Below are 11563 nucleotides of genomic sequence, written 5' to 3' on the forward strand. Positions count from 1 at the left end.
AGGGTTTCTCCATGTTGGTCAGCCTGGTCTTGAACTCCTGGCCTTATGTGATCTGCCCACCTCAGCCTCTCTAAGTGCGAGATTATAGGTGTGAACCACCACACCCAGCCAGAAAGTTCAGATTATATCTACCAAGGTCCCAGCTAATAAATCACACAAGTGGAATTGAAACAGATCTGTCTGACTCTAAAGCTCAGTGCATTAGTTCTCCATTGCTGCATAAGAGATTACCCTAAAACTTAGTGACTCAAATGATAACCATTATTTCACAGTTTCTATAGGTCAGAAATCTGGATGCAGCTTAGCTAGATGCCTCTACCTCAAGGTCTCCCACAGACTGCAATCCAGATGTCAGGTGGGGTTGCAGTCTCATCTCAAGGTTTTACTGGGGAAGGATCCCCTTCTGCACTCGCTCACATACTTGTTGGCAGGATTCACAGGATTCAGCTCTTCACAGGCTGTTGGCTGGAGGCCTTCCTCATCAGTTCCTTGCCTTGTGGGCCTCTCCATGGAACACCTTACAAAATGGCAGGTTGCTTCTCCCAGAACAACAGCAAGAGAGAATGAAGGAGGGCAACTCAAAACCAGAACCAGTTTTTTGGTAACCTAATCTAGCAGCCAACACATCTGCATAATCTTTTCATTAGAAGTAAGTCACCAGACCAGTCCACACTCAAGGGGAGGGCATTCTTAAGGGCATGAATACCAGGAAGTGAGACTCACTTGGATCATCTTAGAGGCAGCCTACCAGACCCAGGTTACAATTTTCCCAGGTATTAACCCCTTACAGATCTGAACTAATTTCTCATCACCTTTCCTCCTAAAGACACAAAAAATCTAAGTACACTGATCCTGGAATGGGGAACCTCACCTATAGCAACCCCTCCTACCGAACATCCACACAGGAAGTGAAGATCGAAGCAATCCCCAAACCAGCCATGTACAACCAGCTGTGCTATAAGAAAGAGGTAAAAATTGAAATTTATATTCAAGGGTCTTTTGGGGGAGCTGGGGGGAGGGGTTATACTCCAAATGCCTCATTAAGTTAGTAAGGGCTGCTAAGTAATCCCATCTACCATTTTGGAAGTTATAGTGAACAGAACTGAATGTAATTTGGGTTTCTGGGAAGTTCTAGAATCTCTGAGGGATTAGCTTGAGGGACCTTAGTGAGAGCCAGGTTAGAAGGCAGATCTCAGAAGATTTAGATCTAAAAGCAGTTGCCCTGCCAGGAGATGTTTCCAAGCTCCTAGGTTCTTTCCCTCCAGGAATTGTCATTCCCCTGCTAAAGGCTTTGCGCTTCTGAAACAAGGTAGCTCTCCTAGACAACACCCAAAAAACCCAAGAGCTCCTGGACTCACCCATTTATTAGCCTCCGGTCCAAGCTGGTAGCACCTATGGGAATGGCTTGTTTTTCACTATTCTTCATCTTATCACAGAAATTTCTTTAGAATTCTGAAGGTTTACCTGCTTTTTTTCTTTTTTTTTTTTGAGACGGAGTTTCACTCTTGTTACCCAGGCTGGAGTGCAATGGCGCGATCTCGGCTCACCGCAACCTCCGCCTCCTGGGTTCAGGCAATTCTCCTGCCTCAACCTCCTGAGTAGCTGGGATTACAGGCACGCGCCACCATGCCCAGCTAATTTTTTTTTTTTTTGTATTTTCAGTAGAGATGGGGTTTCACCATGTTGACCAGGATGGTCTCGATCTCTTGACCTCGTGATCCACCCGCCTCGGCCTCCCAAAGTGCTGGGATTACAGGCGTGAGCCACCGTGCCCGGCTTTTTTTTTTTTTTTTTTTAAACTTATCACTTCAGTGGAAAATTATTTGCTCAATGTTAAGGCATGAAAAATAGTCCCATTTCAATTAGCTGGGTGTGGTGGCTTGTGCTTGGAGTCCCAGCTACACAGAAGGCTGAGGTGGGAGGATCACTTGAGCTCAGGAGTTGGAGGCTGCAGTGAGCTGTGATCATGCCACTAACCCCCAGCCTGGGTGACAGAGTGAGACCCTATCTCCAAAAAAAAAAAAAAAGTCTCATTTCCGCAAATCAGATTTCAGATTTTCCTAATCCAATGTAAGCCTTATTTTTTTCCTAAAATCCTGTAACTCTTCATCAGAAGTTATTCCTTACGAAGATCCTAACTGGTCTTCTTCCTTGGCCTATCTAGCACAGTCAGAACCTGTTCTCACACCTGCAGGGCTCTCATGTGTAATGAATACATTTCACACAAAAATCTGGATCCATGAATTCTCATATTTAAAAAGCTTCCACTACTTCTGGTTCAAGTTAGTGTTTGAAAACAAATTTTTTTTTTTTTTTGAGACGGAGTTTTTGCTCGTTACCCAGGCTGGAGTGCAATGGCACGATCTCAGCTCACCGCAACCTTCACCTCCTGGGTTCAGGCAGTTCTCCTGCCTCAGCCTCCTGAGTATCTGGGATTACAGGCACGCGTCACCATGCCCAGCTAATTTTTTTTTTTTGTATTTTCAGTAGAGATGGGGTTTCACCATGTTGACCAGGATGGTCTCGATCTCTTGACCTCGTGATCCACCCGCCTCGGCCTCCCAAAGTGCTGGGATTACAGGCGTGAGCCACTGCGCCTGGCCACAAAAAAATTTTTTTTTAATTAAACATTTTTTTTAAAAGCTTCCACTGCAGTCAAAACAGAACGTGCAGGGATGGCTTGTAGTTTTAGGAATGGTAGAGCCCTCAATGAATATTTTTGAGAGAAAGACTCAAAGATACTTGGGTTCCTAGAGCATCTGATGCTCCAAAAAAGAACCGCAATGAAGGCCACAGGATAGCAATTAAAATGGTGTGACCTCTTTCTTCTGTTGTGTGTTTTTTCCTCAGCAGCTCTTTTACCCCTCTGATAGTCTTTCACCTTTTCTCTTCTGATTTCCTCTTGATTTCAGGTACCTGTTGCTGTGTGTTTGTAGAGGGAGTGGTGTTCCCCAAATTGCAAGTGCCATGTCCCCACCTCTCCCTAACTTACCCAGTGTGTCTCTGTGATTAAGACACTGAGTGGCCTGCATCTTATACTAATTTCATCTTGTGGGGGTGTGCTGGGTGAATGGACATCTGTGTGTGTGTTTGTGTGCTATGTTCCTCTCTGCATGGTTGAGGGAGCTGTCACTCTCAGAGGGCAGGGACCATGTTTTATATTGTATAATCATCAGAGCACCTAGAACAGTCTCCTGCTTAACGTAGGGGCTCAGTAAATATCTGTGGAATTGAGTTGTTACAAAAATAGAGCCGTAGTTGCAGAACTCTTGGCAGGAATACTATCCCAGGGACAGAACCCAAGCGATGATCCATTTTCTTCTGGCAGTGGTGGCATGTCGGTTGGTATACCCCAGAAGGCAGGAGTGAGGCTGCTCTTTGAGGAAGCCATAAAGGGAGAGGCCTGAGCAGAACTCCAGGCTGTGCCTGGAGGAGTCCCAAGTTTTGCTTCGGAATGGTCCCAGGGCTCATGGCAGGAGAGCCAGAGTAACCTCCAAAAAAGGTTATAGGTTACAGGACCCCACTAGATTGACATTAGGACACAGATAAGAGGGTTTCCTTTTTCTTTTCTTCTTTTTTTTTTTTTTGGAGATGGAATCTCACTGTGTCACCCAGGGTGGAGTGCAGTTGTGTGATCCGGGCTCACTGCAACCTCAGCCTCCGAGGTTCAAGGGATTCTCCTACCTCAGCCTCCTGAGTAGCTGAGATTACAGGCACCTACCACCATGCCTGGCTAATTTTTGTATTTTTAGTAGAGACGTGGCTTTACCATGTTGGCCGGGCTAGTCTTGAACTCCTGACCTCAAGTGATCTGCCCACCTTGGCCTCCCAAAGTACTGGAATTACAGGCATAAGCCACCATGGCTGGCCAGATAAGAGGATTTTCTAGAGTCTCCCATCTTATTTCAAGTTTTCTCCTTAACAAAATTAGAAAAAAGAGATAATTGAGAACAAACTAATACCTGAAGTAGCTTAAAATCCTGAATAAATACACATTTAATTGCTCTTGCCAATTGCTTTTGATGATTTATATCAGCATGATGTCCCATGAATAAACCATAGTAACAACATAACAAAGCTAACACATTACAGTGCATCTTGTGTCAACATTCTGATAACTGCATTCCATGTATAGCTTCATTTCACCTGGCAGCAGTTGGTTGTGAGGTGTGGATACTGTTACTCTGCACAGCAGAGTTTCAGACACTGAGTTTTAGAGATGTGAAATCATTTGCTGGAGGTGACAAAGCCAGTGAGTGGCTGCTGCAGGACTGAAAGCCATGATTTTCCCTCCTCCCTGTACGATAATGGTAATAATCATCGTAGTTGCCTCTCCCCTTTTAGGCTAGGCCTCACATATTTGCCCTAATCACATTTCCCCACTTGTCTGTGGGATTTTTTGCATTTCACTCCTACTCTTACCCTATCCACTTCCTTTTTCAGTTTACCAAGGGATCCTTTGTAGAAAGCCAACTGACTGACCATGTCTGCCCACTCTCCACCCTAGGGAGGGCCTGACCATAACTACACCAAGGAGAAGATCAAGATCGTAGAGGGGATCTGCCTCCTGTCGGGGGATGATGCTGAGTGGGATGACCTCAAGCAACTGCGAAGCTCACGGGGGGGCCTCCTCCGGGATCATGTATGCATGAAGACAGACACAGTGTCCATCCAGGCCAGCTCTGGCTCCCTGGATGACACAGAGACGGAGCAGCTGTTACAGGAAGAGCAGTCTGAGTGTAGCAGCGTCCACACCACAGCCACTCCGGAAAGACGAGGCTCTCTGCCAGACACGGGCTGGAAACACGAACGCAAGCTCTCCTCGGAGAGCCAGGTCTAAATGCCCGCGTTCTCTTCCCTGCCTGCCTGTTTCTTCTCCTTTATGGACGTCTAGTCCTTGTGCTCGCTTACACCACAGGCCCCCTTCCTGTGTGCTCGTCCTCCTCCTCCTCCCACCCCATAACTGCTCCTAAGCCCTCATGGGAGCTGTTTACCACCTGAGTCCATAACTACCTGTGCACAAGAAATGATGGCGCATCTCGAGAATTTAGACCTGGATTTTACCATGAACTTCACATCTTGTACTCCGTCCTGGGCCCCGTGAAACTGCTTATTCATGATTCCTCGCCAGCGTAGAGCTCCACCTCTCTTTCCCCTGGTACCCTCAGTGCCTGCTTCTCACTGCTGATATAGCTGATGACCTGGGACTGTGCTCCGCGCCATCACAGCCAGCATGACTGCTTCTCTGAGAGAACTTGCCCATCAGGGGCTGGGACAAGGGGGTGTGGGTAAAGAGGGACGACGGATAGAGGCTGAGAGAAGAAGGGAGAGTCAGCCCAGCAGGTATGGGCATCAAGGAAACCTCCAGCCTCGAGTGTGTTGGCAACACAAAAAAGCTTTTGGCGGTAGTTGGGTCTGGGTATCCGGTCCATTGCTGGCAGTGGACATTATTCTTGCCCTAAGAGTCACTGCCTTTTCAGCAGCAGATACTGGCAAGATGGGGATGGCTGAAGCTGTTCTTCCTCCTGCTAGAATGTCTGGAGCTGTTTCTACCTTCAGATAACTGGGGCTCCTATCATGAGGCTACTGGCTAATATGAATTCCCTCCTGGTGCCACCACTGGCCAGTACCTTTCCTAAGTCTTTGATCAGAGTAACCAGGTTGTGAGCCAGTAGCTTGAGTGAATGTTAGGCCTTGGGGGCTGACATTGTCTCTGAAATGTCGAAGAAGCTCTGCCTAGACCAAACATGGTATACCACCTGAACCCTCTCTCCCTCATTCCCTGGGATTCTGGGGAAAAGACTCAGAAATAAGCTTTCAAAGAAAAACCAGAAGTTGTCATAAATGATCAGAAAGAACAATCAGGTTGGAGACTTGGGACACCCAGGACCTAAAGAGAAGTATCCATGAGGTCAGACTTCCTGTTGAACTTCCTATGTTCTTCCGCAAGTGCTCAGGGATCTAAGTTAGTGGACAGCGAGCCTGTGGCTATGGGGTGGTGATGTTCCTCTTCCAGCTCTCTCCTCAGCTAAGGGGCTTAGTTTCCATGCGGGATGCCATCACTGGATTCATGCTCATTCACATAAAGGGCACGTGTCTCAGCCTAGTATCAGGGAAATTGAGACTTATTTTTGCCCTAAAACGTCTCCCTAGCTGTTCTTCATGTTTTTTTTGTTTTTTTTTTTTAACATTTGTTTTTTGCCTAATTTGCTTCTTCTGACCAAGCCTTGTGGCACCAACAATCTCCAAAGTCCTGTGGTGGGGAGGGCTAAATAAATAAAGATGCAAAGAGGTGGGCAAGGAGTAGAAAGGCAGAATCACTGATGAGACCCTGTTAGCCTGTAGCAGACCCAGACCTCCTCTCCTCAGGAATTAGAAGTGGCAGGAGAGGACAACAGGGGCTGCGAATGCAGGGGAGAATTTCTAGGGGAAGTTTCCTGAGTTGAAACTTCTTCTGTGGTTATTGGTACTGAGAAATCAGTTACCAAACATGGGTGAAAAAGGACAAGATCAAATCTTTTCTGGTCAGTTCTAAGACTGCTAGAGAGAGATACCAAGCTCTTAGCCTTGCTCTCAGTAGTGTCAGCCCCAGGTCTGGGCATCCCCACATCAGAGACAGGCCAGGCCACCAAGGGTTCACCAGTGCACAAAGTTGGAAAGGTGAGGTGCCATTTCCGGGAGGAAATGGGAACATTTCACACTTGACAAAGCAGTAAAGGAAGGAGCACTTTGGGTCTTTAGACTCATGTCTGGAGAGGAAGAGCAGGTAGAAAAGTGGCATTTTCACGATCAGAAAGGGGGAAGGATCTTATTGCACTTGGGCTGTTCAGAATGTAGAAAGGACATATTTGAGGAAATATCTATTTGAGCACTGATTACTCTGTAAAAAGCAAAATCTCTCTGTCCTAAACTAATGGAAGTGATCCTCCCATGTTCATGTTCATGTTTTAACGTTACTCACTGGAGAGATTGGACTTTCTGGAGTTATTTAACCACTATGTTCAGTATTTTAGGACTTTATGATAATTTAATATAAATTTAGCTTTTCTTAATCACCTTGCCTGGCTTGGAGTCATGACTAATCCTGCCCCTGCTCTGTCTGGCAGACCCATCCTGTGGAAAACCTGCTTACAGACATCACTTCTAAGTCCTTTGTGGATGTGGGGACAATGAAGAGCAATAAAGGGTGTAAGGCTTCTGCCGGAGTTTCAGCTCATCTGGAGAAGACAGGTTGAAGCCAGAGTTCATTGACTGATGAAACCCTTATTTCCTCTAGAAGAGGAATGGGGCCAGGCATGGTGGCTCACGCCGTAATCCTAGAATTTTGGGAGGCTGAGGCAGGTGGATCACAAGGTCAGGAGTTCAAGACCAGACTGGCCAATGTGGTGAAACCCCGTCTCTACTAAAAAAAAAAAAAAAAAAAAAAAAATATATATATATATATATATATACACACAAAAATTAGCTGGTGTGGTGGCTTGTGCCCATAATCCCAGCTACTTGGGAGGCTGAGGTAGGAGAATTGCTTGAACCGGGACCCAGGAGGTGGAGGTTGCAGTGAGCCAAGATCGCGCCACTGCACTCCAGCCTGGACTACAGAGCGAGACTCTATCTCAAAACAAAAAAGGGGGGGGGCCGGGCGCGGTGGCTCAAGCCTGTAATCCCAGCACTTTGGGAGGCCGAGGCGGGTGGATCACGAGGTCAAGAGATCGAGACCATCCTGGTCAACATGGTGAAAACCCGTCTCTACTAAAAATACAAAAAATTAGCTGGGCATGGTGGTGCGTATCTGTAATCCCAGCTACTCAGGAGGCTGAGGCAGGAGAATTGCCTGAACCCAGGAGGCGGAGGTTGCGGTGAGCCGAGATCGCGCCATTGCACTCCAGCCTGGGTAACATGAGTGAAACTCCGTCTCAAAAAAAAAAAAAAAAAAAGGGAATGGTAGTTGGGTTTCCTCTTGAGTGCCAACTCTGACTGGTTGGTAGTGGCTGCCTGAGGGCCTGTTCACACTCAATGGAAATAATGTGTCATATGGTTAGTGCCATCTCTTGTGCATTAGAAGGAAATGTCATGGCATGTATACCATGTATCTTCTATTTCTGTTGTAGGTCTTTGTCACAGAACTTTACTTTGCCTTGCAGTGATGGTCACTGGCAAGACTATCTCAGGTAGTAAGAAAAGTACTGGAACTGGAGACATGGAGGGCTAATTCCAGTCCCAGATCTGCCACTAGCTCTGTTTGATCTTAGTCAACTTTCACAGTTACTCTGAGAATGGATCAAATGATCACAAGGATTTCATTTATTTTAAAAAGGCTGCCTTTTCATAGCTCATCCACTACTTCCCAAGGCTAGAATAAGGAGCTAGTGATCCCTTCTCAGTTTCTATGGATGTGATACCCCTCAGTGAAAATTGAGAATCATGTTAGTCTCAATGCTCAATGTAGAATTTCATGTCAAGTCTCAATAGTTGATTTTCTAAACCACATACCAGCTATAGAATAAAATCCTCATTCATGTACTATGGGCTAGGCACTGCCCTTGCCTAAATGAAGACAATCTTATAGAGCTTAGAGTCTAGCCACACCATTACCACCACCATCCCAAAAAAGAAAAAAATGAAAGCAAGAAAGACTGAAGCTTCTGTATTTAAGTGACCAGAAATCTGAGTATAAAATAAAGTGCATAATTTTTCCAACTTTGATTAGGATTAGGTGTGTCAGAACAAAAACAAGTAGAATAGCCCAAGGATAACCATCCCCCCAGCCCCTACTGTTCTCTTTTGGGGGAGAAAGAAAAAGCAGAAAAGGAGGACATCTTGGGATAAAACAAAGGTTGTGAATTCCTTGTCTGGTTCTCTGGATATAAAATCTGAAACTAGGGTCAGGCACAGTAATCTCACCACTTTGGGAGGCAAAGAGAGAAGTAAGAAGTATTGCTTGAGGCCAGGAGTTCAAGGTCAGTCTGGGCACATGGCAAGACCCTATCTCTACAAAAAAATTAAAAAATATTAGCCAGGTGTGGGAGCTCACGCCTGTAGTCTCAGCTGCTTGGGAGGCTGAGGCAGGAGGATCGCTTGAGCCCAGGAGTCCAAGGTTACAGTGAGCTATGATCACGCCACTGCATTCCAGCCTGGGTAACAGAGCAGAACCCTGTCACTAAAAATCAAAACCAGAGAAACCCCGAAACTGATAAGTGAGCAGATGGTGGGTCAAGTTCTGACAAACTGACCATATTTTTGCAAACTCACTCAAAATACAGTCACTGCCTGTCTTTCTATGGTGTGCGAACAAACTGTGGAATCTAAAATGAAAGGATCTCTGGCCCATAGGAAGGACTCTATGGCATGAACTGAAGCTTTCATCAAACTTAGGCCTGAAGAAAACACAAAATCAATGCATCGGAACTCAGAGGCAGCATCTGCAAGAGCTGAGGGTGCATATGTAAGTGTAATGCACTGATATCCAAGGTTATTCAGTGAGCTTAAGTTCTCCGGTTTCTATCTATGGACATCATGATAAAAAGAAATGTGCTTGAGTCCTTTTTATGGCTACAAAACAGTCTGTAATATGTTTTCAAATGTGAAGATGAGTCAACTGATCCACTTAATAGGATGTGTGTTTTGGGATGTTTTAGGCAGTCTGTGTTTTGAAACATTCCCTCATCTGCCTACTTATTTTCTCTCCACACCATTCTCACGTTAACCAGCTGGAGAGGCTAGTAGAGCTCAGCATCGGGAATAGAGTGTGATGTCCAGTCAAAGCTCCAACTCATTAACTTTGGTCTCCTTGACATGGTGTTAAACAGACCCAGACAGCCTAATTAAGGGTCTGAGTTTAAACCCAAGGCTAAGTTAGCCCCAAGCCACACAATCTGCTTATTTCATTTTATAAGACATGAAGAGCCAAGAACTTTCACATATCTTGCCCTTCCTGATGGTTTTCCCTCCAGGCCCTAAAAGCCTGTTGATAGCCTGCTAATGAGGTCCCTTCCTCTCCTTTCTCCTTCCTTCCTCTTTGGTGGGGCTGATGCTTCTGTGGTCAAAGTTCTTGGACAGCCTATGTTTTGGGGGCTATGGAAAATGAATTATGAGAAAAGAAAAAAAAAGGCTATTCATTCCTTCATTCAACCAGCACCTATTAAACACATTCAAGTGCAAGCCAGGGTAGGCTTTGCAATCCTGGAAGACAGCTGGCGCTAAAACCACAGGCACTTGAAATCTGCATTAATGTCACCACTGCCAGGGAAATAATGCAGAGGGCACCTGGATTGAAAGTTGAAAGGAAGCTTATCGCTGAAGCTGCTCCTTTTAGGCTAGAAATATGGATACATGTCCCATGATAGGGATGCTTCAACCAGAATTCAGCTTGTGATTACAAAAGGATGAGCACTGTCCCAACCCTAACAGGCTTTTTAGAAATGCCCAGCACAGTTATTCAACAGCCACAGTACTTGGCATTTATTTACAGTTTCCAGTTGCAAAAATAAAGCGTTCACTTTGATCTCTAATGCCCACAAGGGTTTCGCTGCCCTCAGTGGGCAGTATATTCATAAATATACTCCTTATGTAAAAGGACTATTGAAAAGACCCTGAAATAAAGAAAGAGACACATGTAGCTCCAATAAATACACAGATAAATGCTATTTGATGATAATCCCAGATGGCAAAAGATGACTGGGCAAACATTTATTGAATACCTACTATGGGCAAAGTACTGTATAATATTTCTACAAGGCCCTATGGGATCTGCCACTCCTCACCCTCCACTGTTAATAAGATTTCATCTCCTACTTCCCCTTATTGCATCCTACTCTGGGCCAGCTACGTGAGCCTCCCTCTTCCTCAAAAATTTAAGGACTTTGCACAGCTGTTGGCCCTTGCTGGCACTTTCTTCCCTGAGATATACTCATGGCAACTCCTTCACATTCTTTAAGTCTTTGCTCAAATGTACCTTCAGTGAAACCTACTCTGACCACCCTTTCATACATATAATTTTTTTTTTTTTTTGAGACGGAGTCACTCTGTTGCCCAGGTTGGAATGCAATGGCATGATATCGGCTCACTGCACCCTTCCGCATCCCGGGTTCAAGTGATTCTCTTGCCTCAGGCTGCCAAGTAGCTGGGCTTACAGGCACACACCACCACACCTAGCTAATTTTTGTATTTTTAGTAGAGACAGGGTTTCACCATCTTGGTCAGGCTGGTCTCGATCTCCTGACCTCAGGTGATCCACCTGCCTCGGTCTCCCAAAGTGCTGGGATTACAGGTGTGAGCCACCACACCTGGGCAGTTTTTGTTGTTGTTGTTATTTTTGGGATGGAGTCTCGCTCTTGTCGCTCAGGCTGGAGTGCAATGGCATGATCTCGGCTCACTGCAACCTCCGCCTCCTGGGTTCAAGCAATTCTCCTGCATCAGCCTCCTGAGTAGCTGGGATTAAAGGCACCCACCACCACACCTGGCTAATTTTTGTATTTTTAGTAGAGACAGGGTTTCACCATGTTGGTCAGGGTGGTCTTGAACTCCTGGCCTCAGGTGAGGCCTTCTAAAGTGCTGGGATTACAGG

General features: G+C 45.7%; 1 protein-coding gene across 1 annotated transcript in view; it reads left to right on the forward strand.

Moving 5' to 3' along the window:
* LRP4 (LDL receptor related protein 4) overlaps positions 1 to 7055 on the forward strand; it is a 68339-nt gene extending 61284 nt beyond the window's left edge. The window contains exons 40-41 of the mRNA XM_017529279.2: positions 827 to 968; positions 4508 to 7055. Coding sequence (XP_017384768.2) covers positions 827 to 968; positions 4508 to 4840 — 475 coding nt within the window. The 3' untranslated portion in view covers positions 4841 to 7055. The remainder of the gene's footprint in view (positions 1 to 826; positions 969 to 4507) is intronic.
* Positions 7056 to 11563: the final 4508 nt, after the last annotated feature.

This window comes from Cebus imitator, unplaced genomic scaffold, assembly GCF_001604975.1.
Source record: "Cebus imitator isolate Cc_AM_T3 unplaced genomic scaffold, Cebus_imitator-1.0 Scaffold58, whole genome shotgun sequence".
NCBI lineage: Eukaryota > Metazoa > Chordata > Mammalia > Primates > Cebidae > Cebus > Cebus imitator.